Source organism: Carex rostrata, chromosome 13, assembly GCF_964058835.1.
Source record: "Carex rostrata chromosome 13, lpCarRost1.2, whole genome shotgun sequence".
Classification (NCBI taxonomy): Eukaryota; Viridiplantae; Streptophyta; class Magnoliopsida; order Poales; family Cyperaceae; genus Carex; species Carex rostrata.
In genome coordinates, this window is record NC_135930.1 from 244,817 (window position 1) to 271,374 (window position 26,558).

Below are 26,558 nucleotides of genomic sequence, written 5' to 3' on the forward strand. Positions count from 1 at the left end.
ATCTCGCCACATGGATTGTCCAGACACAGTAAAAAGAATGCTGGTAGTTCAAACCCTAAAACCCTAAACCCTAAGTACAAAGAATGCTGGTAGTTCAAACCAAGGGATATCTGATTTGTAAGACCGTACTGTTCAGGTGCAGTATTGAAATATTACAAACTGTGCTTTTTTTACGCCTGTTCTGATTTGTAAGCTGTGCTTGTTTTAAAAAAGAGCCACAGGAACCTCAAATAATGCATTATTAGTAGCGAGGACCTTATATTTGGCATTTAGTATGTATCCTCCAATATAAATCCTTACCATGCCACAAATTAGTGAGGTATATTTTGTTAAACTTCTCTTGTGTCCTGTTTTATGTTTGCTTAATTGAGGCTTAACCTTAGCACATTTCAGCCAACAAAACCATAAAAGATAAAGGAACGTGCTATTTTTCTGTAGAAAACTTCAACAAAGTTGAATCTCTTGTCGAGAATATATATATTTTTTTTCAATAACAAGCAAGCTCTTAGGGGTATAATTGTAAAGTTGGTTGGTTGATTAATTTTTATTATGTCTCCTTCTATAGGTTGTAGCACTGTGCCAAGCGCCATTTTTACTTGATGACCCAAATGTCGGGCTTCTTTTCCCAGCCGATGCCAGAACATTATCTTGCACTTACTTCCGGTGGCTAAGGTCATAATCTATAGTCTTTCTTTTTTATGCACAATTATCAAAAGAGTAAGTGTTTGAATAATTACATACTATTTAGCAAAAAAGAGGATTATTTCTGAATACATCTGCAAAAGAGTTATAACTGTTTTGACAAAGGATCTGTTGTTCAAATTATGTGTAGAGCAGCACAGCTGAGGGTTTGTGCAGATGGAGGTGCAAATCGGGTCTATGACAATATACCCCAACTGTTCCAGAGCAGGACCCGTCAGAAGTTCGACTCAGGTTTCTCCTCTTTTTTTTGCTTTTTATGCACAACTATGTAGAGTTTAGCAATATTTTTAGCTGCCATGTCTCTAGCAGTTCCAACTAGCCTTGTTAAATCCTTAATTTAAAGCAATAGGCCAATAAAGAAAGTTAAATAGTAATATAAAAGAATCAAAGTTGATATTGTTTGGTTCAGTTTGTAATATTGACCAATAAATTGATGTTTAATCTTTGCAAGTAAATAAGGTTGATTTGTAGTACCCCCACCCCACTGACCCCACCAACGCCCACTTTTAAAATTATAACTCGAAGCACATGTAAGCTTACATTCCAATCGGAATTTTCCCTGATATTTTAGAATTCTTCCTTTTTCAAAGGAAACCCAAATCACAGTGGCCATTACCTTTTGTTTGAAAGACCCAACAATTTGGCATCTGAATAGTACCGTTTTGTTGATTATATTCCGGCATAGGTCTCAGTGTGCTGTTGTATATCTTTTGGTGTTAGAAGAAAGAATTTGAGTGCTTATTCCATTTTTTTATTATGAATTTTCAGATATTACTCCAGATGTAATCAGTGGAGACTTGGATTCAATCAGAGATGATGTGAAGGCTTTCTACCTGAATTTCGTATGCTTCAACTCAACTGAGCATAATCATATCCAATATAATGTACAAAATTATTACTTGCTTGGAAGAATATCAAGTTTAAGTTTAGGGTGTCAAGTTGCATTGTTTAAGCCTAAGTAAACAGGAAATACTACCTAACCTACTGAAATTATACTGGTAGGTATACATGCATCATTTCTTTTCCCGAGTTATTTGGCCACACATAATGTTTCAATATACTGGGATTAGTATATTTACTAAATGAATCAATACTTAAGAGGAACTCAACTGTGCCTAATCTGGTACTGCAGACCAAATCCATGATCTGTCTCTTAATTATTAATTTATGATTAATTTTTAATGTTGACATGTTGTATAAATTGAATACAGGGTGTAAAAGTAGTGGATGAATCGCATGATCAGGACACAACGGATCTGCACAAATGTGTTGCTTATGTCAACAACTCAACTCCAGTGGAAGACAAATCGAAGGTGTGTATTATTACATGGATCTAAAAGTGAAACGATCGAGAGCCTTTTCTAGGTTCAGATATGTTATTTTGGTGCAAAGTAGTTTAAATATTTTATAAAGGGTGAAGAGTTATGAAGAAACTGTGCCATATTGATCTTAATGACTTGTCTCAATTCTCTGTTAATTGGAATGGTATTGGCATTGTTCTGAGTGGCATGAACTGAAAGTAGTGGTTGTTTAAAATTTGTGTGAAATTTCAGGTCAACATTCATAGACAACTATGAAGGAAGATGAGGCAGATTTCTTGTATGTACCTTATGTGAAATGTGTTCGTATGATGGGAGGGTTAAATGATAAAGAGATCAATCAAACTTATGTTAAGGTATGATCTGTAATCATTTCTATCTGTTAAATTTTAAATTCAATTGGCTATTTTCTTGTTGCAAATGTAATTTTGTCTTCTTTGGTACTGTTTAAAGTGATGACAAATTAATTATATGAAATTCAGGTTCTGAGTCAGATGGCATACTCTAGGCATTCCGGTGGAAGAGATCACATTTTCATTTTTCCAAGGTATCATAATCGCCCAATTAAAATTTGGATGTTGGAATACGAATTTTTCTCCTTTGAAGTTTTTGAATAGCTGTAAGTACGGCACATGCCGGACTTGATAGTTTATAGGCAAGTGTACCATAGACCCTAATATCATTAATTACCGGTATTGATCTAGCTTGTGCAGCAGCAATTAACTCGGGATTATTTTCGTTTATCCTGAAAAAGCCAAGAAAAGCAAAATTTCTGAATCTGGAGTTCTTTTCAGTACCCATCAGGGATGAGCAAAACTGGTATCAGATGTGATTGTACCTATTCTGGTTTAACATGTTGGGGATGGTAAATGAAAAATGGAGGAGTTTTTTTTTTTTTTGGATTGGGGGGGGGGGGGGGGTATTTGATTGACGATAATTTGGGACATGGTGATCTAAGTTATTGAATATTTCTGTACAGGTTTATATATTCTTTATACATCTAGATCTTTGCTTTTTCCTTGTTAATTTTTAAGCTTTCCTTAGGACACAACTGAAATTGATTTTAGTATTGACAACTCTTAGAAAAATAAATTCTGAGCACTCTCATAGAGTGGGGATACCAATTAAGAATGCATGCCATTAGTAGTGTTGTTAACCTCAATACTTAATCTATATATACTGCCTCAAAATTCTTTGATTCATGTATATTATGAATTAATCACAATGCATGCTTCTTTTGTGGAATTAAAGCAGGGTGTGAAGCAAGTGCTGGTAAAACTTGGGTGTCAAGGTTCAGCTCTATTCATTGAAGGAGAGGAAACGGTAAGACAACTTGTCATTCCTGCATCAAAGGTTGTCGATACAACTGGAGCCGGCGACACCTTCACTGTAGCCTTTGCTGTGGCACTGATCAAGGGGAAGCCCAAATCAGAGTGCTTGTGATTTGCTGGTACTGTATATAGGAATTTAGTTTTCAAATGGTGTTTTGTTTTGCAAATTACACCATTTATTTGTCTTATATTTATGGGTGACCCCTACTTGTAGGGGTAATTTGAACATGACTAAATTATAAATCAACTTCTTTTTTTCTGTCTTTGTGTTTTAGCATATATAACTCAAACTGTACCAATTGGCTACGAACACCGAACATAATTGAACATTGCTAGGTTTATTTTTTTCTTTTTCTTGGACTATCTATACGCGATTTGTTTCTGAACATGTATGGATGTCAAGTGTAGTTTTTCATCTTTTGTTTGAGTTAACGTGAAAGCATTGTTCTTACTTTCAAATAAGGCATAGGTGTCTAAATTTCTACCCAAGTTTGTCAATTTAGTCGTAACCAAAACCTACTGAGGACAAGTTTGTCAATATCTGGGAGCCAACACTTCGATATAATTGTCTTGATTTAGTTCATTCTTTTGCTATGTGAATAAAAGAAATGAGGATAAAAAAAAGGTTACAGTAATATTAGTATGCATCTGCTGAAAATGTAAGCTTTTGTTTCCAAGCACGAGAAACATTAAATCAAAAGTGAAAATAGGAGAATATTGTTTTTTTTCTTTTCGTTTTTAAAAAGAAAACCTTTGTATACGAGTCCAAAATACACTGTAACACCATTGCTGATGTTCCAGCTCAATTTCATTATACTTCCTTTCATTTACACAGTAAGAACTTCTTTTAGATACGTAATTAATTTTGTTTCTTAAACTTTCAGGTATAAAAGGGTAGTGCTGGACAATGGACTTACAATAATGGTAAATTACTAAAATACATTGAAACTCACCTCTCTTTTAAGATATTGTCATATTTTATTTACTTTCTTCTGTCCGTCCTTTTTTATTTTGTCTTTTTTTTTTTTACAAAGAAGACCTGATACTTCGTGATAAAAAAAACGTTAAACCTTTTCTGTATCTGCATAACCATAGTTATGTTTAAGCAAAAAGCAATAAATCAATGATATAACCAAAGTTAAATTTAAGCAATAAATGACTAAGTTTCCATTTTAACTCTTTATATTAACTCAGTCATTACAAGTTCGTGTATACATAATCTAAATTCTATTTTTTACACTTATTGTGTTTTACTTCAGTTTTGTCGTAGTTTAGCAAAAAGCTTGATGGAGTTGTGATAAAGTTTGGATCCATACTTCTCTGCACCAAATACCTTATTGCTTACATTTCACTCCTCAATTCTTTGGTTATTCAATGCCTACATGATTTGTCAAATTTTCTTTCACTGCTCAACTCTATTATATGCAATTTGAGCAGCATTCTAAGTTAAAAAAGGCAACAGAGCAAATACGAACTTTACAAACTACTTAATTAGTAAAGAGTAATTATGACACCAGACTACCTGTCAGTTATTTCCTTTTCTGTATTTAGAAAAGAGTAAGGTATGGTACTATGGATAGTGCACTTTGGTCTGTACTACGGATGCATATGTACATTTATAAAGTCCAAATAATTGATCTGGTCAGCTCAACATGATCTCCATATGAAAATGAACTTGGATACTGAATTTTACGTTTTTTAGAATTTTTTACTATTTTTTTAGAAAATCGCTTGATCTACAAATTCTAGACCATTCGAAAGTGGTGATTTTGTACCTATCTAAAAAAATAGTAAAAAAATTCTAAAAAATGTGAAGTTTGGTCTCCAAGTACATTTTCATATGTAGATCGTGATGAATGGTTCGGATCGACTATTTAGACTTTCAAAATGAAGATATGAATCCAGAGTACGGACCAAATTGCGCTATGCATAGTACTATAGCCTCATTCTTTAGAATAATGCTTGGATGTATACCTCCTGTGCCTATGGCTAAGTTCTATTAGTTTCCACAAAGTGCTCCTTTGTCAATTACTTCAAATACACTGTTAACAGCTGAGGAGGATGAGAAGCGCTATGAAGAGATGTTTGAACAGTATTCAAAAGCTATGGATAATTTGAAGAATTCTCTTCATGTTGTAAACACAAGGCTGGAGCATTCACAGACTGAGATCAATTATGGTAATTGTTAAATCATTCATGATACGTAACTACCAATTTTCTGTACTCTTTTTGAAATTAATGGTATGAGGTGTCTATATGTAAAGTAGGGTTTGCTGCATTATTGCCAGTATAGGTACTGGATTGGTGCATTGCTGGTTATTTACTCTAACAAAGCAGGTGTGAGTGAGTGAGGCATTTGGATATCTCTAGGGGGTTTTTAAAGAAAGGTTTTATTTTTTCTTATTTCAGTAGAAGTATAGATAGGTATCTGTAATTCACTTTTAGTATAAAGTAGAAATATGGACTGTATTGCTTATTTAAAAAAAAAAAATTATTGTAACAAAGTATTTTCCCATATGAAGTGCTGATATACAAAGTATTTCTCTTTGTTTCACAGTTTCTGGCCACTTTGTATTTTAGTATGGTAAAGTTGGTGAGGTCCTTTTAACAGGGAAGCAAAAGATGTTACAAACGAAAAATGAGAAAGAAGAAATGGAGAAGGATTTGAGGGAGAAACTGAGGCAACTGATATTGTCATGCAGAGAAAAGGTACATTGTTGGGTCCTTTTCATTTAAGTATTGTAAGTTTCTGTGGGCAATTACCAGAACAAGCTTTTATTGAAGCCCTAATCATAGATATAGGATTGGTTCACAATAAACAAAATGACACATTTCAAGTTCTCTTTGTCAAATAGTGTCAATTTGCTTCACAATAAACAAAATAAATGAGAAAGGAATAATAAACTGAACAAATGGCACAATGTTAATTGGTTCCTCCTCTTAATAACTAATTTGGTTATGATCTTTCGTATTTATGAGAGCACATTTCAAGTTCTCTTTGTATCATTGCATGAAGGTTCCTTCCTTTATACAGATTCTGATTTGAAGCACCTAGAGGAGACTGTAGAATCAAACCAGATGCAGCTAAAGAACCTTGACTCTCAGCTGAGAAAAATGGACACGGAGATGAAGTTAAAAGAGAATACATGCACCAGCCTGGGAGTTGCAATTGAAACTCTAGGGAGAGAAAAGGCTGGCCTATGCCTTCAAAGAGAAGATCTCTCTCTGAAATTAGAGAAATCTCATGTGGAGTATAGCCACCTTTAGAAGTTTTGATCTCCACAAGAAAAAAAAAAAATATATATATAAATAATAATTATTTCTTTCAATGTGACTCGGGCAAATTGTTCGAATCATATGGAAATTTTCAAATTGATCAAATTTAGTATTTATTTTAAAGCTTCAACCTTGTTGCTCAAATGGATAAGAGTTTCATTAATTATAATGTTATAAATAATAATTTCTCCTTGTATATCCATATACATAAATTTAAAAGAATGAAAAATATATTTTTTTCCCCTTCGATTAGTCTACTTTCAAAATCAATGATACGTGAATTTTATTAAAATTAATTTTGTCACTCTTCAAAGAAACGCATTAAAAAAAATTACTTAAAGAAATATTTCTATAAATCTAACACAAATCTTTTACAAAATTAGTATTGTCATTGCGTGGGCACTTGATATTAATGAATTTAAAAGCTAATCAGATATTAGATTGCATGAAATTGCGAGTAGAACGAATCAGATATTAGATTGCATGAAATTGCGAGTAGAACGAGGGTGTTCTTAAGCTCACCTGGTGAGCTTAACTCTAAAACCAATTAAATATGTTTCAAATAATGAATCCAAATCCATTAAATATGTTTTAAATGACGAATTCAAACCGTTGAAATCTGCTGAGTGATGAATCTACATGTGAAAATTTTAAACATTCAAATTAATTTAGTATAAAGTTAAGCTGTCAAAAAACATTCAAAAAATAAATGCACTAAAATTAATTTATTAACATTCTAATTTTAACCGATTGACTCTATACTAAACTAATTCGAATGTTTAAAAATTTCACATGTAGACGTATCACACGTAAGATAGGCGGATTTCAATGATTCGGATATATAATAAATAAAATACTATTTAATGAACTAAAACCTCAACTGTAGAAATGTTGATAAAATACAAAATCGGTGTTTGCTACTAACGGAAAGCAGCAAGAGGAAAAGGAAAAGAGGAGATCTGATATCACTTATCATACAAAACAATTAGTGTCACACAATCACACTAACGATGCATTTTTCGTATGTGCTCACCACAAAAATCTAATAAAACATGAACTATTACACTCATGAAAAAAAGAAATAATGATAAGTTGATACCGCAAGTATTTTCCTCTAAAAAAGACACAAATGCATGGATGGAGTGTAAAAATCAAGGTAATAGAGATAATCCGGACTTAGCCGATTCAAGACAGAAGACATAACTAATAGTTAGTTAGGATTGTCTGCTATGATGTAACAAAAAGAGAAACAGAGGCAGCGGTGCAAATGAAAGGGAGAGAGGAAAGAGAGTGGGAGATACAAATAAAGAGGCTTCAGATTCGTGCCAATTCAAATGCGTTTAATTGAGATAACAATTAACAAAAGATCGTTTTAATTAAAGGTTATTAACCAAATTTGAGATTAGAAATCGAAACGAATTTATCAAACTTTCGTTATATTTATTTTATAAACGTAAAATTTTATTACTTTGATCTTATTAATATGTAAATATTATTCCGCAAATTTTCACCAATTCCTATTAAGTCACAAAAATTTGTTTTATTTCACGAATCATCAATTTAGAGTTCTATCTTGATAAATAAATTTTTTGTTAAGTTAGTTGCATATTTACATGATCTGATTATTTTATTTACTTAGTTAAATTCAAATTGGTTGAGGTAATTTAAATCTAAAATTTGATAAATCACTAAATCGGTTTAATAGTAAATTTATATAAGTTAATTCATCTTCTCAATTAATTATCCTCTAGGTAATTAAATTAATCATAAATTTTTTGTAATTAGTTGTAAATTTTAATTATTAACCTAATTAATTAATTAATTAAAATAATTTATGGAATATAACAAATTAATTCCAACGGTTAAAAAAAGATGTAGGTGTAGGTGTAGGTGTACATGAGCATGTAAAGATTGTATTTAAATATCACAAATGGAGATGTTAAACAAATATATTGAAATTTGGAGTTTTGAAATATTTAAAGTTTCAAGTTTCAACACAGAGTTGTATGGATCTGATAATAATGACTAGTCAGAGAGCTATTCTTGGGTTAGCTCCACTATTCTCAAATCTTGGTGATCCAAACACAAATTTGCAAATAGGATTAGCTCAAGAATAGCTCTATTCTACTAATCCAAAGAAATGGTGGGTTAGCAAGAATAGCTCTAGTGGGGTTAGTGATATTAATAAAATATTTGATTCCTCTCAATTAAAGTATGTTTAAATATTAAATTAGTACTAAATATAATATAATATAATATAATATTAGATCAGTATTAAATAAAATATTTGTGTAAATATTAAATATAATATAATATCAATTTAAAATATAGATTAGTATTAAATAAATATAATATTAAATAAAATATTAGATTAAATATCATAGTCATTTAAATAATAAATATAATATAATATTAGTTTAAATATTAAATGTAATACAGTATTAGTTTAAATATTAAATGTAATATAATATTAGTTTAAATATTAAATGTAATATAATATTAATTTAAATATTAGATTAATAATTAAATAACTATAATATCAAATTAGATTAATATTAAATAAAATATTAATTTAAATATTATATTAGTATTAAATAAATATAATATTAGTGTAAATATTAAATGTAATTTAATATTAATTTAAATATTAGATTAATAATTAAATAACTATAATATCAAATTAGATTAATATTAAATAAAATATTAATTTAAATATTATATTAGTATTAAATAAATATAATATAATATTTTTTTGAATATTAAATAAATATAATATAATATTTTTTTGAATATTAAATAAATATAATATAATATTTTTTGAATATTAAATGTAATATAATATTACTTTAAATATTAGATTGGTATTAAACTAAATATTAAATTAAATATTAAATTAAAAATAAAATAATATTAGTTTAAATATTAGATTAGTATTAAATTTAATATTAAATTAAATATTAATTTAAAAATAAAATAATATTAGTTTAAATATTAATACAATATAATATTAATTTAAATATTAGATTGAAGTAATATTGAAAAATATGATGCTTTATATATATTTAACAAGTCATTATAAATATAAAAGTTAGTTGATAAAATAAAAACAAATAAATCATTATTATATTTCTTCCCTCCATTTGCTATTCCTAACATACAATCCAAACAACATTTCTACTAATTCGGAATAGCCAAAGTTAGTGCTATTCTTGAATCTCTTGGGTTAGCACTATTCTCAATCACTAATCCAAAAATCGCTATTCTTTAGCAGTCATCATCGCAGCTTAATTTTACTCATTTCATGTCCCATCAATTAATGGGTCCACTCGTGACCAGTTTGAGGCGTTAATATACAACAAGTAGAAGACACCTTGACACCTTCCCGGTCTTCGATCCAAGTAGTTAAAAAGGAGCTGCCATCTTGGATCCAAAGTAGTTAATTTGTTCTCCATATTTGCATGCCCATGATCTATTGCTCGCCTCGATCCCCTTCGGAACAAGAAATTAATTTCATCTCCTTGGTTCTACTTCTATAATTAAGATCATTCAATGTCATTGAGTACTGATGAGGTAAATTAATGACTACGTGGGAGAATACATATTGCATGTGCATCTTGCAACACAATTAATACAATCTAAATATATTTAGATGCACAACAGACCATCAGACTTACTTTTGGGTAGGATAGGCTTCAGTCTGATTCACTTTAAGATCTGTGTACATAAAATTGATGCAAATATGTATGCATATTGAAATGGAGCACATCAATCTTAAAGCATAGTTCAACCATCCGATTTATAAAATAACAGTTTTCTTAGATCGGATAGCTGTTACATTCGTGATCAAATTTTAGTTTATGATGTTGTCTCGTGTTATTAAAGACGGATCCACATTCAACATATGAGACTAATTGATCTTTACTTATTTTCCATATTTTTGTACTTATACATGGTTTTTTTTTTATATTTTAAAGTAAAATTTTATGGGTACTATAAATTGAACTCCACACGTAAAATTCATTTTACATTATTTTTACTGTCATTCACATTTAACCCACATAATTTGAAAGTCTAATTCTGTCATTGCATGTGCTATATATGTACTCGAAAAATCAAATTCATATGCAAGTATCTGTGGCTTCAAAAAAGCCATTACCAAATGCAATTGATCCTTGCTTTAATTGGCCAATGCAAATTTCTTACAGCATAAGAAAAAAGCTATGCAATCAAGAACTGGAGAAATTATAATTATTGTTAGTATGCTCTGGATGAACACAAATAAGGGGATTTTTGGCGTTGTTTTCTTAGTAAAACATACTCAGCCCAGCTCCAAAAGGATGCTAAAGCTAAAATATAATTAACATTTTTAATGAAAATGTTTCTTTCTTCCTACAAGTTGTAATTGCATTTGCATTTGGTGGGATGTGATTTATATTTCGGTGGTTTATTTATAATGAAAATATTGTCCATGAAAAAGTATATATAACATTGAACTTAATTTTTATTTATATAATTATAAATTATTTTTTCACCATTAATTTCTTCATTTTTTTAATAACTTTTACTTTTAAAAATTTTCTAAATATTATCATATTTTTAATTGTTAGACTTTAGATTATTAGAATTGACCAGAATTATTTTAATAATTATTAACTAAAAAAATATTTTTGACACCGATTTTTGAAATATAAAAAAAAATCATGAATATCTTTCTTTAATTATAATTTTTCATAACTATTTCTACTATAGTACAACCAAACATTCTATCCCACACAATTCCGTAACAACCGAACATGCCCGTAACAAAATCACCCGCACGAGTGGGGCATCTACATAAGATAAATTAAAACCTCCTATAATTTAGTACTAATCAAAAGAGTGAGTAGTATCTTATTTGTATTTTTAATAATTGTTATAAGAAGTTTAAGTGATCTCCAAGCATATTTTAATATGGCGATCATGTTGGGCGGTTCAGATCGACTGTTTGCACCTTAAAAGGGCATGGAAGGGCATGAAGAGCTTTATAAAGTATATTAGCCCAACTCATGAAGACAATCACTGAGAATAATTACCTAGCCCTCTGTATAACCTTTTGTGTACATTCCTCTTGGCAGCTTAATTTTTCAGTTCCACTCATAGTGACAAATTAATTATTCGGGTTCGATTCGGCAGAGTCAAAAATTCGTGATTCGAGTATAATTCGGAAATGATTCAGTTTATATATTTAAATTTTTTTAATTTTCAACATTTTAAAAAAAATTTGGAGGCAAAAAAAGAAGAAACTGTGCCTCTATTTGACATTCAAAATCTGCTACAAAAATTAAATTTTTGATATAAGATGGTGGTCACGTGGGGGGAGGGCCCACTTAGTCCTTTCAAAATTAAACAAGTGGCACAGCTTTACCCACGTGTTGCTTTGTCGTGTGAACCATAGTAACCAGATACGCGTTTTATTCGCGTTTAGTTCGCGAATAAAACGTTTTTATGAGGTTACCGCACCGAATAGCGAACTATTCGGTTGACCGAACCTTTGACCGAATAAAACGCGAATTTTACGAATAAAACGCGAATTTTACGAATAAAACGCGGATTTCACGAATCATTCGCGATTTACATAATACTTTAAAAAAATTATTTTTTGGGCCACTGCCAGGCTGCCAGCAGGCCACGAGTCTCCTTGAAAAGATGACTCTTTGACCAAGTCCAAGTTGTATCTATTCCTCATGCACTCAACCTTGTTTTATAGAAACCTTACCGCCCTCTTTACTTTATTTCTTGCATGTGGGATTAAGGTGGCGGCAGGAAGTAGAAACCGGACAAGGTTTTTGCTCCCAGTTTTTATGGGCTTGTTTATTTGATGGGCCTAATTCTATATAAACGGAAGTTCAAAAGTCCAAAATTTTAATATCATATATTAATGGGTCTAATTTCTGATATAAACTCAATTTATAATTCCGAATTATTCCCGAATTATACCCGAATTATACCCGAATTATACTGATTTGGTGTTTACAAAAACGAATTATTTCCGAATTATTTCCGAATTATACCCGAATTATACCCGAATCACGAATTTTTGACTCTGTTGAACCTTTCCCGAACTATTAAATTGTCACTATGGTGTGAACTGGGAGCTGTGAAGTGTGAAATAGCTACACTGCACGGATTACGGAGATGAAAACACGACGAACTTTCCGACTAAAACGCGAATAATTCGTAAAATACGTATTATACGCGTTTTTTTCGCGAATAAATCGGTAAAAGTTCGGTCAACCGTTTATTCGCTGTTCAGTTCGTTAACCTCTGAAAAACGTTTTATTCGCGAATAAAACGCGAATCATGTTACTATGGTTCCATTGGAGGTGACCCGTGTCAATAGAAATATGTGCTACTCAATCTTGAACAACTTAAATATGTATAAAATATAAAAGTTAATTTCCTAGACCAAGAAAATTACAGAAATATATGTATCCACGTTAAACCTAAAAATACCAAACCCTTCCCTGCTTTCTCAGACAAAAGGAGGAAGCATCGTAAAGTATTTTTAAAATAAAATGAAAAGTAGAAAGGTTATCTGGAATTTTAAGAACTGCGTTTGGATGCTCAGAGAATAGAGCTATTCTCAGAATAGCGGAGCTATTCTCAGAAGAGGGTCATCCAAACGTGAAACGAAGATTAAGAATAGCTCCGGATTAGCTCTATTCCGCTATTCCGTGAAAACGTTGGGTTAGCGATTTAGCACCCGCAAGAATAGCGATTTAGCACCCGCTGGCCTTTGCTATTCCTAACATACAATCCAAACAACATTTCTACTAATCCGGAATAGCCAAAGTTAGTGCTATTCTTGAATCTCTTGGGTTAGCACTATTCTCAATCACTAACCCAAAAATCGCTATTCTTGCACTAATCCTTGCACGATCCAAACGCATGAATAGCAACTTTGCTGAAAAAAATAAACTCTAATAGAAGCCCTAAAAATAAAAATAAAATAAAAGGGAAGTTGTTAGGAGGGGGGGCGATGATGCCTCGTATTAATGCTTCAATATAGCTGTCCATCAGCAATTATAATTAAAAAATGGTAGTGATATCCACTCCTTATAACAACATCCACAGCCTAGCTTGTTTATTATGGGAGCAAATGATGTGGGCCCTACAAGAACATTTAAGGAAAATAATGGGTTAAAACTTAAAAGTAAAATAATAATACAAGAAAGGCCTAAAATTGCAAGCAAGAAGAATTACACATTCATATATCAATACAGAAACAAAAAGTTGCATATTACTTTGAATTTAATTCTTTTGATTTTCAAGTGATTTGTGTAAAAGGGTATCTCTATTTGCCTTACAGTATTTAACAACACTTCACAGCAGCTTTATATATCCCTTATTTGAGCTCACAAAAAAGAAAAAAGAGAATCATGATTAACCAATCAACTAAGCAAGGATCAACAATAACAAAATAAAACAAATTAAACTATGGCAATAAGTAACCAATCTAGCAGGACAGACAATTCCTACAGGGAAGGGGTATAATAGTCTTTGGGTAAATCCAAAACATGCATGGTATTTTGTTGTCTTCATCAAAGCCCGACAAGGTGTTACCGATGCAAGATATAGCTTGTTCATATGGGTTTTTAGTCTTGCCAATAAAATTAAGCCATTAAACATTTTTTATAAATGTCGCATGTATGATACACAATTTTTGGTTTTTAATTTCTATTGAAATATATGAGCGTAAAGAATAGTGTGTCATCTGATCATCTAAATAATGTCGTATCAAATACAACACGGTATCTGTTGAACACGAACGTGACATAACTCTAGTATTTTTCCATCCTGCACTTAGGGATCAATTTGAATATATTTTTTACAAATTTAAGAACCAAAATAATATTTTTTTATCTAAAAAGAAAAATACGCTCACATCCTCTTTTAAGAGCTGAACCTTTCTCTATCATGGGGGGGGAGGAATAGTCAATATTAGGTCCAGCTGGGATGATTCCAAATGGATTTATGGAAGGATGACTACCATAGTAATGCTTCTTTATATGATCCATTTTGACTGTGCTACTCATGCCAGGGATCTGATATATGTCTTTTGTATAGTTGAATAAATTTGGGTATTCACGCAAGAGTTTCTTGTTGCATTTGAAGTGCACTGCATATACCTAGAAAATATAATTTTACTTGGTGTTAATCAATATACGATCACAAATCCTGTTTAGTACTTTGTTAATACATAATGATGTAAGATAAAGGGTCTTTTGCAAATTACATTACCGCTAATACTTATCATACTTCTGAAAGGTTGCTTGCAAAGAGGGCGAACTGTTAAAACCAAGGCTTAGTAATAACTGACATGACTGTTTGGCTTGACTTTAGGCGATTGATGCTAACCAAAAGACCACATGTATAATATGCTTAGATTGATTTTATGCAAATTGGACTTTAGGTTCAGGGGCAGTCTTGCTAATGCTTAGCAGAATATCCATACTGTTCACTTGCATAAAATAACAAAATACTCTTTGGTCATTACATGCAAACATGAAATACCCCAGTGCCCTTTGCTAACATGGGAAACTACTTGTGCGTAATTACCAGAAAAATTAAACAACAACAAAAAAAATGGATTAGAAGTACCTCATCAAATCTAATCAGAGCAGTGCCCTTTGCTAACATGGTAAACTACTTGTGCGTAATTACCAGAAAAATTAAACAACAACAAAAAAAATGGATTAGAAGTACCTCATCAAATCTAATCAGAGTGACAAAGAGTCGTATATCTGCCTCTGTGAGTGTGTCGCCACAAATATACCTTTGCTTGTTTAGAATCTCTTCACATTTGTCTAAGGCCCTATATAGCTTCTCCACAGCCTGCAGAAAATGCATGCATGTAGGCAAAATAGCTGTAAAATTCCAACTCATATTAAATGATGATTTAAACATTATTATAAAATAACCAAAAGTTCAAATGGGTTACAGTTAATTAAAACCATCACCCAACTAAATGTTATGTTTGAAGTGGGTCAAAATTTTCACTTGTCCCTCTAAAGCCACTTGAACTTTGTTTTTGTCCAAGACACCAATTTGGATTCTCGTCTTTCAATTTCAGCTCAAGCACACAGGGAGTGAGTGATTTGTTAACTTGATCCTTTGTTTTTGTCCAAGACTCCAATTTGGGTCCTCTATCAGCTCTCGACATTTAAATGTTTTTGATAATGAATAAAAAAAAAGTTTGTGGGATTAGATGCTTAACACAATATATATGACAAAATCTGGGACTAACTATTTGACAAATATATTCACATTTTATGTGTACATCCAGTTTATATAAATTGAGGACCAACTTGGACAAATGAATCATTGTTTAGTGCTCTCCACTGAAGTAAACCTCAATAAAGCCAAAAATAGTTCTCCAAAAAGATTTGGCTCAACTTAGTACATTTCCCTCAGTCAATGGATAAACATTGATCCCAATGGAGCCCAATTTCAAAAAGTAAACCATCGCGATAGGAATCAATACTTGTATAAAGTACATAACAGCCCATAAACAATTGAGTATAGAAGAAGCATATATAAAGTACCTCCTCATAAGGCCCTTGTTTCTTGGCAAAACCACACTTGTAAATTAACACCATTATTTATAGAGTCATATACCCAATCATTGACCTCATGTATGTAAAGTCGCAAATGTTCTGGGTACAAATCCAAATCAGGTTTCTCAGCTAGATCATTAAACTCCGCGTTGAACATCCGAATTATCTCTGAGCTCTCATTGTTTACAATTGTTTTCAATTTCTTGTCCCACAAGACCTAAAAAGAGATATCATATTTGCCAGAAAACATTAACTACATCCGATAATGGTCCTGATAACTTAAATTCAAATGTAAATAGATACAAGAAGCTCATCCTTGGTGCATGACAGGCTGACAGCCACATCACAAGCAAAAAAGGAGGTAGTTACTGGTATGGTGCAAGTGCACTGGTCTGGTCTTGTTCACATTTTTTACCCAGCAGGTCATGGTTAGGACCAAGTTTACTCTTAGAATTTATATTAAAGTCTTAAAAATTTCAGTTTTAATATCTATCCATTAGGATAGTTAGTCAAATTCCATTTAATGAATACCCCTATCAACATGAGACTGGGAGTTTTAGTTGATAAAGAAAAATATTATCCAACAAAATACCAACAAAAGTTATAGGCACAACCCAATATGGGTTGCCCTGTTAAATTGAACAATCAATTAGAGTACCTACTGGAACAGTGTATTTCCCAGTGTAAGCTGAGCTAGCTATCTCATACAATTCTCTAACAGTTTTGGCCCCATTAAGAGCATCTGGATCTGCGCCCGGTTCTTCTGTGTCAGAGGTTGAGAAAACCCATCCAAAATGTTCTTCACCCTCCTTTGTCCTTTCCCATATCGGCTTTACTGACTGCAAAATAATAGAAGCACGGGGATTTATTTGGTCCTTGCGCGCAGGCGAAGGTCAAAAGTGGCGGAGAAAAAGACAAATTCGCATTCTCTGACATATCTCATATTTTGCGTGACTTTTTGGAAAATCTCAACCGTTCAAATACGTTCTACACGAATCTCAAAGTTCAAATAATACTGGCCCCCGTGGTATCCCCGAATAGGCACCGGACACGTCGGTCAGACGGTCACGCAAAATATGTGATATCTCAGAGGATACGCACTCGAAAAAGACGGAATGCGCTCTGAGATATTTCACATTTTTGCGTGACTTTTTGGAAAATCTCAACCGTTGCAATACGTTTTGCACGAATCTCAAAGCTCCAATAATACTGCCCCCTACGTCACCCCCGAATAGGCACCGGACACGTCGGTCACGCAAAATATGAGATATCTCCTGGAGGTTGGAGTGAATCCGTATCCCTCAGGTTACCTGAGGTGCATTTAGAAAATCCATACCGTTCGTTAACTCTGTCACGAATCTCAAAACAGACCCCTCATATACACTAGGCACCAAATTTCTTTTCACCCTGATGGGATTAAATCCAAACCGTTATTTTCTAAAATTGTACCCGAGGTACCTGAGGGGATACGGACATTGTTGGAGCGGTGGTGCTGCAAATTTATTACGGCTTTGTCCATGTTTATTTATACGACTTTTGTTTTCTACATTCTTCTACTTTCTGCTTACGTGGATTATGCTGGTATGGTTTTATAAATTAAATTCAGATAGCAACTTTGTTGTGGATTTAAAGTTTTAAACGGATCATGCACAAATGAATAATAATCAAACTGAATCTGTTTTAGTTTTTCAGATATGCACATATATATATATATAAAATAGATTCGGATATAGTTTAAATATTAAATAAATACCGCATAAATAGCTTTGAAATTTATTGAATATAAACATAAACATAATTCAGATATCTAAACAAAATTATTACATGCTTTTAAAAAGTAAAATGTGTATATCATATATATTCATTAGGTTAACAACATAACATACTTATAGCGTTAATCACTCTCTAGCTAAAAATGATATTTATCTAATATAAATCAATCACTAATCATTATCATATTATTAGTCAAAATGTACCAATTAAGTTATAAATAATAGAAGATGAAATGTTGATGCATGAGTTGGGTTTAAAGATTATTAATTGAATCATGAATAAATTTTATATTAATATACAAAATATTTAAATATTTAATTGAAGTGAATATTTAATTTTTTTTTTGTATTAATATACTATACAAAATATTTATATTTCGTCAAATATCCAAAGCTAATCACAAATTTATGCCCCTATCGTACAATAGCATTTTTGTCACAAATAGCCAAACTTCCCTTTCAATACATATGGAATATATCAATTTCTAAAAGTTACTGAAAAAAAATTCTAAAAATTAAAATCATCACAGTGCGCGAGCCACCACTCTAAATTTTGTTAATTTTTTTTTTTTAAACCTTGGCAGCGACTGTCAAGTATAAATTTTTGTTAAATTTCAAAGTAACAGTACCTTCTTTAACGATAGCAGCGTTAGAACTAGAAAATTTTGATTAAGAAATTAAAAATTAAAAATGCTTAATATGTGATTGATGGTATTTGAAAGCAAATTTCATCAAAAAAACTCTAACCACTAAACAACAAGTAAATATGAGTGAGTCTATGGTACTATGCATATCACGGGTTGTTACCGTGCTACGGCTCTATATTTGAGTTTTCAAATCTTAATGGTCGATCCGAACCGTTCATCTTGTTCTCCATATTAATATGTGTTTGGAGACCAAATTTTATATTTTTTGAAAATTTTTTACTAATTTTTTAGATATTTAGAAAAACACTTGATCTGAAAATTCTGGACCATCCAAAAACAGTGATTTTTAATAAATCTAAAAAAATAGTAAAAAAATTTCAAAAAATGTAAAATTTGGTCTCATAATATGATATTAACTAATAATATGATATTGACTAATAATATTAGTTTATTGACTAAAAATAGTAAAAAAATTCTGGACCATCAATCACATAGTACATTTTGACTAATAATATGATATTGACTAATAATATTAGTTTATTTTGAGGATTGAAGGCATGCTGAGATCCAGGTGGACGGCCTAAAAAAGATGCATTCTGAACAGGTGGGGTCCAGTTTCTCATGACAGTTTGGGACCTGCCAGTATGTAGATGCATGGGCTGAACATGAGATGTAGATGGGGCCACTGTACCGGCAAAAGGAGGGGGTATGCCAGCTATGACTGGTGGGACTTGACTTGTCGAGGCCGGCCTGGGTATGCTGGTCCAGCAAGGTGAAGGCAGATCCGCTCGGACATGTGGGACCTGAACAGGAGATGTAGATGGGGCCACTGTACCGGCAAAAGGAGGGGGCATGCCAGCTATGACTGGTGGGACTTGACTTGTCGAGGCAGGCCTGGGTATGCTGGTCCAGCAAGGTGAAGGAAGATCCGCTCGGACATGTGGGACCTGAACAGGAGATGTAGATGGGGCCACTGTACCAGCAAAATGAGGGGGCATGCCAGCTATGACTGGTGGGACTTGGCTTGTCGAGGCAGGCCTGGGTATGCTGGTCCAGCAAGGTGAAGGCAGATCCGCTCGGACATGTGGGACCTGAACAGGAGATGTAGATGGGGCCACTGTACTGGCAAAAGGATTGGGCATGCCAGCTATGACTGGTGGGACTTGACTTGTCGAGGTAGGCCTGGGTATGCTGGTCCAGCAAGGTGAAGGCAGATCCGCTCGGATATGTGGGACCTGAACAGGAGATGTAGATGGGGCCACTGTACCGGCAAAAGGAGGGGGCATGCCAGCTATGACTGGTGGGACTTGGCTTGTCGAGGCAGGCCTGGGTATGCTGGTCCAGCAAGGTGAAGGCAGATCCGCTCGGACATGTGGGACCTGAACAGGAGATGTAGATGGGGCCACTGTACCAGCAAAATGAGGGGGCATGCCAGCTATGACTGGTGGGACTTGGCTTGTCGAGGCAGGCCTGGGTATGCTGGTCCAGCAAGGTGAAGGCAGATCCGCTCGGACATGTGGGACCTGAACAGGAGATGTAGATGGGGCCACTGTACCAGCAAAATGAGGGGGCATGCCAGCTATGACTGGTGGGACTTGGCTTGTCGAGGCAGGCCTGGGTATGCTGGTCCAGCAAGGTGAAGGCAGATCCGCTCGGACATGTGGGACCTGAACAGGAGATGTAGATGGGGCCACTGTACTGGCAAAAGGAGTGGGCATGCCAGCTATGACTGGTGGGACTTGACTTGTCGAGGTAGGCCTGGGTATGCTGGTCCAGCAAGGTGAAGGCAGATCCGCTCGGATATGTGGGACCTGAACAGGAGATGTAGATGGGGCCACTGTACCGGCAAAAGGAGGGGGCATGCCAGCTATGACTGGTGGGACTTGGCTTGTCGTGGCAGGCCTGGGTATGCTGGTCCAGCAAGGTGAAGGCAGATCCGCTCGGACATGTGGGACCTGAACAGGAGATGTTGATGGGGCCAATGTACTGGCAAAAGGAGGGGGCATGCCAGCTATGACTGGTGGGACTTGGCTTGTCGAGGCAGGCCTGGGTATGCTGGTCCAGCAAGGTGAAGGCAGATCCGCTCGGACATGTGGGACCTGAACGGGTGAAACTGGTGCGGTGGTAAGAGTTGGTGTCTTAGTTTTCTGGACAGACGTTGCCCTACTGGTTGGGGGAGACATCCCAAGAGTGTCTGTGGTGAGCAGGTGCTGAGTTATGATCGGAATGCCATGGTTTTGTCGATTCCAAATGTGTGAGAAATTAGCAGCATGGACAGTGGAGAGACGTGCTGACGCAGGTCCACTGATGCTTGTGCTGAGGCCAGGTTCATTGATGCTTCATTGGACGAGCCCAGATTGGAATGGACAGCTGGGACTCTGTTGGTTGTGAGAGGGGGAGCTAGATGAGTCTGGACAGATGGTACTTGGTTTGTCATGATAGGTGGAGCCTGACCAATTTCAACCGGTGGCGCTCGAGTGTCCTTGATAGGTGGCATGCAAGGGCTAAGCCCAAAGGATGTGCAGTCCATAAATGCTGGTTCAGACTGACATGCTGACTGACTTGGTGAATTTTGCGGAAAAGATTGTCGATTCCAATCTGATGTTATTGAGAAAATATGATTAAAAAAAATTTATACTGCTAGTAATATCTGACAAGATTCTATTTTTCCTTCCCTTTGGTAATTCATTAGTGTTAAGATACAGGGAGTGTGATGGAAATCAATAGTTCCACAAACCAGGTGTGTAATGGGGAAAGGAAGGGAAGGAAAGGAAGCAAGTTCACCTCATCTACACTCCAAATCGGGGGTGAACAAAATCACCAATTTTCTATACACTGTTCACCCTCTCTCCCTCCCGCTCCCTCTCAATATTTTTTTGTTCTGAAATCAATAGTTCCACAAACAGGCTTTTGTTTCCTTTCACTCCTCTTTCCTTCAAAATCTCCGTTCTGGAGCAGACCCTTAAGAGTATTCTGGCCAAAAGAGGTCACTAAGACCATATATGAAGCTCCTACCAATAACTTTATTAAGCTACCATCCTTACCACACTGACCAGGTATATTGTTGGTAGTAATTAAACCTGGTATTGTATTAAAACTTTAGAGGTGAAACAGAACCATACTTTGAAGTAGAATATCTGATTCTGCAGCCATTTCAAATGCTCTTAGTTCCCTTGCCGCTTTTTGACCACCTTCAACCCTGCAGGATAGACCTAGTAGAAACTTCTTAAGTTTACCTGATTGTGCATCCATTTCCTTAGTTAATTCATTGTACTTTCTCTTTATGTTTTGAGACTCAGCCTTAAACTGCGATCTGAACCTCAATTTCTGCTAATACCAAAACAGAAAGAAAATCGAGGGTCATTTGGCTTTTAATATAGAAAGAAAGATAATGATTTCTTTTGCTTTTCTTTTCTTCTGGAGTTTGTCAATAAAATAAGGAGAGCCGAAGAATAGTCAACTACCTACTCCAATGTGCTGGTGACGGGAAAAGAGGCGACTATGGCGAAACTGAAAATCATCCCAACAGGGGATGGCTGGTCGAAGGTGGTACCAAACAATGGAATGAAGTATGGAACAGGGAGAAATACACACTACAACCACCCAAGAGATCTCAACGCAGGGAGAAGGTACAAGCAGTATCAAGGAAAAAGGTATGTAACTCAACCAAAAAATTTTCAATTTCAAAACAAAAAGTACTGGAGAAGAGAACCAACATATTCAAAATACACAAAATATCCAAAGCAAACCACACATCAGCATACTTTTAGTAATCATCACTGGGCGCCATTAATGCATACGGCCATTAATGCTCTGATACCGTACCCTCTAGCCAACCATGCCCAATCAAAACCATCACTCACTCAAAACAACAGTTCCCAATACCGTATTATACTTACAAATAACAACAATCCTCACCAACCAACATACCCCATTAATGAGCCAAAGCAAACATTAATGGCAACAGAACAGAAAATGACATCCAACTCTCCAAACTACACCCCCACACATAACCCAGACAGCCCCAAAAACCAAACAGCTACACCCATACCATACATAAAGTACCCAAAACCACCCGCTACTCTAAACCTCAACATCACTGAACCATCATATGCACAAACTCTGTCATCCCCACCTCCCCCCCTGCATGCCAGCCGCAATGGCACAAACCAAGCACTACACACACACTCAACACCATCGGCACACGTCACCCCACCACCTCCGCCACCGAGATACCAACTGCCACCTTGGATCAACTTTGTCGACCAAAACCCATGGTCCTCAAGAATCAACGCTGAACAGTCAAGTAAACCCAAACGACACCCGCTACCGCTGCCACCAGTACCAACACATCAGGCTTGGCGCGGGAGATGCTTCAACTGCCTCGAAATCGGACACGACCAAAGTGAATGCAAAGAAATAGAAAGGATGTGTGCTTACTGTTGGGTCAAGGGTCATGAGGCACGCAGCTGCCCGGAATATCACAGGGCACATTTTGACCCAATGCAACCAATGGGCAATCTAGGCGAGGAAGGGCTGCCAAGCAATCGGCCAGAGACGGCCAATGTCTACATACCAGAAACATACCAGATGAGGTACAATGCAATGGAGTTGAGGCGGGCAATCGTGGTGGATGCCAGGCTAAAATCGACACACAACCCTCAAATCATTCAATCAGTTCTTATGGCAGTAAGTAAATCAGCCTTCCCATTTCAACTCACACACATGCAAGGAGCTCAATACATCCTTCTATTGCTCCATGGAGCTGACCGCCAGATCTTTCTCAAGGAATTTGCTCCACCCTTGGAAGATCTCGGCTTTGTTATATACCCGTGGAGTGAAGGAATCAATGGCGTGCAACTCATCCTCAAATATAGAATTTGGATAGAGCTAGAAAACGTCACGCCAAAGGCATGGACTCTCGACCACCTAGTACCAGCCCTAAGCTCTTTTGGGATGCTATTAGAACACGCAAACATGCGAGGGGCACCATCTCTGCAAACCCTTCGAGCAGTAATTGCGGTGGAAGAGCTAGAGGACATCCCGAGGTCCATCTCAATGTGGATCAGGGGAGTTAAGCGAAGGAACAAACTAACGGTGCTCTCTTGGGCTGAAGATCCAATACCGCTACCGCCTATGACAGACACTACGCCACTGCAGAACTATTTTCTCACAGTTCAAAGGAAGAATGCAAAAGCCATCTCCACCTCCAATAGTGAACTGGATGAAAGAGGTGTAGTGGTCGACTTTGACACCATCTTCTCTATCTGGTCTAAGATGGAGCCAAGTCAGAAAAGGGATAAAATAGAACTCTCTCTTAGGGCTAACCAGCACTTTGAACAGCTGTTGAGGGAGAACGAAGAAAGGGAAGGAGAGATGAAAGGCAGGGACAAGGAACTGCACTCCCTCTTGCAAAACCCGACCCACAATCATAACATCCAAAACCTTGAAGGTTCTGAAATTTTAAAAATTAAAGAGAAGGGGAAGACGTTGGAGGCCTCCAGTGCAGCAAATGGAGAGGGGTCAACCACACGCCAATGTCAAGTCGGGTTTAATGCGGATGGAGACCGCACAGTACCTACGCTGCCGGCTACAGAGGAAATTCAAAATTTAAAAAATCCCTTAGTTGTCGGCCTATCTGATCACCCAATAGCCCAAAGCCCAGTTAGGAATAAGGAAACACAGGGGCCCAAAATCACTGAATTTATAAATGATACGGAATGGGCTGAAGAACCTCTAACTCGCATGAGCGCGGCCCAAATCTCTCCATTTAAAGGGATATTGCTAGAGGGCCAATCTTCCCACAATAAAGGAAGCAACAACGGTGGGCCTCCACTGGTTAATATCGAAGCAAGGATGGGGAGGCCCGACCCAGCTCATCATAATGAGGTAACGCCCCCAGACAAGGACAGAGAAGTGGATCCCCAATCCGATAAGGACATCTCGTCCAATTCCGAGATGGATGAAGCAGTGGAAGAAGGAACCAGAGAGGAAGAGGCAAGTGGACTTTGAGAAAGCATTCGACACGGTAGATTGGTGTTTCACAGTTAACCTACTGATTGAGAGAGGCTTCCTCCCGAAATGGATAGCATCGGTACTACACATTTGGCAATCAGGATCGTCTGCAATTAAGGTCAATGGCAGCCTGACACCCTACTTTAGTCATCAAAGGGGGGTACCGCAGGGAGATCCAATATCTCCCATGATTTTCATCATTGTGGCAGACTCTCTGACCCGTTTTATCCAAACAGCCTCAACCCTGATGCCGAACCCGACATTTATGACCCCACAACCAATCCAATTTGCAGATGACACTGTCATTATATGCGAGGCGCACCCAACCACCCTGAAAATCATAGCCAGGATCCTATCTGTGTATGAGGAGCTCTCAGGCCTCAAAATAAACAAAACCAAAAGCAGCTTTGTTCCAATCGCGCTCCTGCCACACCAAACCCAGGTTATTCAAAATATTCTGGGTTGTCAACCATCCCAACTCCCGATGAAATATCTGGGCCTACCCCTTACAACCAAGAAGCCGAGGAAAGTAGAGCTGCAACCTATGATCGATGCGGTGCAGAACCGAATGGAAGGATGGAAGTCTAACATTCTCTCTTATGGAGGAAGGGTGACACTAGTTAAATCAGTCATGTCCGCCATGCCATTACATTATATGCAAGCGCTTACCATTCCCAAAGGGGTGTTGAAGCACTTGGATAAAATGAGAAGAGACTTTCTATGGAAAGGAAACGAAACATGTCAAGGAATTAATTGCCTAGTCAACTGGGAGACGGTATGTACATTAGCAAAAAATGGAGGTATGGGAATTATAGACCTAGCCATACAGAATGAAGCACTTCTCACTAAATGGCTTTGGAAACTTGATAATACACCGGCCAGCCAATGGACACAAACCGTGCAGAAGATTTATGGGATGGCGGATGAAATCTGGGATTCAACAAGCAAATCGTTTTTCATAAAGGATTTGGAAAGAAACCGGAACTTCTATCAGGTATCGACTGAACCAGAACCGCCAAATGGAGGGAAAAGGTGGAGATGGACGAGGGAAGGAAACTACACATGCACCACAGCATACAGAGTCATGCACAACAGAGGAACCACATGTCTATACTACAAAGCATTGTGGAAACTCAAAGTACCAACTAAGGTACGAATCTTCGTACGGTTGGTAACACAGAACAGTCTGCTGACGCAGGAAGTACTGATTAAAAGGGGATGCAACGTATCCCATGGATGTATGTTGTGCGACTCTACGGATGTCGAAACCACAGAGCACATGCTTTGGGCATGTCCTTATGCAAGGACCTTTTGGAGAGGCCTCATGGCCGAATTTAATCTGACATATAGGGCAATTTCGAATGCTCAACCCGGGCAAGTATGGTTGGAAGTAAGATCGGCACTCCACGGCCAGACAAGAGCAACGTGGGACTCGGTTTGGGCGGCAGGAGCATGGAGCCTTTGGAGAGAAAGGAACAAGAGACTTTTCACAAACAAGCGTAGGCCACCGGGGATGGCCATCGAGAGCACAACATTAGAAATCAATGATTGGATACATCTCACGTAAATTATTTATAGAAGGGGAAAAGAAAAGAGGGAAGGCTAGAGGTTATGCAAGCACCTATAGCATAATGCTACAGGCAACATTTAGCAAATAACTAGGAGGGGCTGTAGGGTAGGGCAGAGGGTCTAAAAGACCATGTAAATAATGACCCTATAAAAAACTTTTCTTATAATATATTTGTTAACTCGGCACTTGCCGGTTAACCATCAAAAAAAATAAAATAAGGAGAGCCAATGATGTACCTTCTCTTCATCCTTCTTGGCAAGATTTTTTAACGTATAACTTATTCTAGTAAGCTGGTCCAGGTTAAGCCTGTCAGGAAACATTTCTTGAGTA

The 26,558-nt window shown here is 36.0% G+C and overlaps 1 protein-coding gene, 2 long non-coding RNA genes and 1 pseudogene across 7 annotated transcripts; 2 read left to right on the forward strand and 2 right to left on the reverse strand.

Annotated features, from left to right (window-relative positions):
* The first annotated feature begins 1,180 nt into the window (after window positions 1-1,180).
* On the forward strand, window positions 1,181-4,538 carry LOC144564113 (uncharacterized). 3 transcript variants are annotated; one of them, XR_013514555.1, is made up of 6 exons: window positions 1,181-1,544; window positions 1,914-2,015; window positions 2,256-2,377; window positions 2,504-2,568; window positions 3,276-3,471; window positions 4,237-4,538. It is a non-coding gene; the product is annotated as an uncharacterized LOC144564113 (long non-coding RNA). The 3 variants fall into 3 exon arrangements; XR_013514556.1 differs by having other exon boundaries at window positions 3,273-4,538; XR_013514554.1 differs by having other exon boundaries at window positions 3,276-4,538.
* An 868-nt stretch (window positions 4,539-5,406) lies between these two features.
* LOC144564757 (uncharacterized) lies at window positions 5,407-6,630 on the forward strand. 2 transcript variants are annotated; one of them, XR_013514739.1, is made up of 3 exons: window positions 5,407-5,530; window positions 5,910-6,061; window positions 6,387-6,630. It is a non-coding gene; the product is annotated as an uncharacterized LOC144564757 (long non-coding RNA). The 2 variants fall into 2 exon arrangements; XR_013514738.1 differs by having other exon boundaries at window positions 5,964-6,061.
* Window positions 6,631-14,526: 7,896 nt separating this feature from the next.
* On the reverse strand, window positions 14,527-17,558 carry LOC144564379 (uncharacterized; annotated as a pseudogene). The gene is made up of 5 exons (XR_013514617.1): window positions 17,535-17,558; window positions 16,887-17,099; window positions 16,213-16,441; window positions 15,374-15,502; window positions 14,527-14,796 (listed from the first exon to the last, which is right to left on the reverse strand). The product of XR_013514617.1 is annotated as an uncharacterized LOC144564379 (transcript).
* A 3,046-nt stretch (window positions 17,559-20,604) lies between these two features.
* Window positions 20,605-26,558, reverse strand: LOC144564594 (uncharacterized). Its single transcript, XM_078314201.1, has 3 exons — window positions 26,465-26,558; window positions 21,766-21,970; window positions 20,605-21,241 (listed from the first exon to the last, which is right to left on the reverse strand). Exons 1-3 carry the CDS (start codon window positions 26,546-26,548, stop codon window positions 20,859-20,861), a joined length of 672 nt encoding a protein of 223 aa, XP_078170327.1. The 5' UTR covers window positions 26,549-26,558; the 3' UTR covers window positions 20,605-20,858.

Coding starts and splice junctions, on each gene's coding strand:
- LOC144564594 (XM_078314201.1), bottom strand. CDS start 26,548: ATGTTTCCTGACAGGCTTAACCTGGACCAGCTTACTAGAATAAGTTAT. Junction 21,971..26,464: donor CCAAGAAGGATGAAGAGAAG/GTACATCATTGG, acceptor TGGTATTAGCAG/AAATTGAGGTTCAGATCGCA. Junction 21,242..21,765: donor ATCAGATATTCTACTTCAAA/GTATGGTTCTGT, acceptor CAATAACATCAG/ATTGGAATCGACAATCTTTT.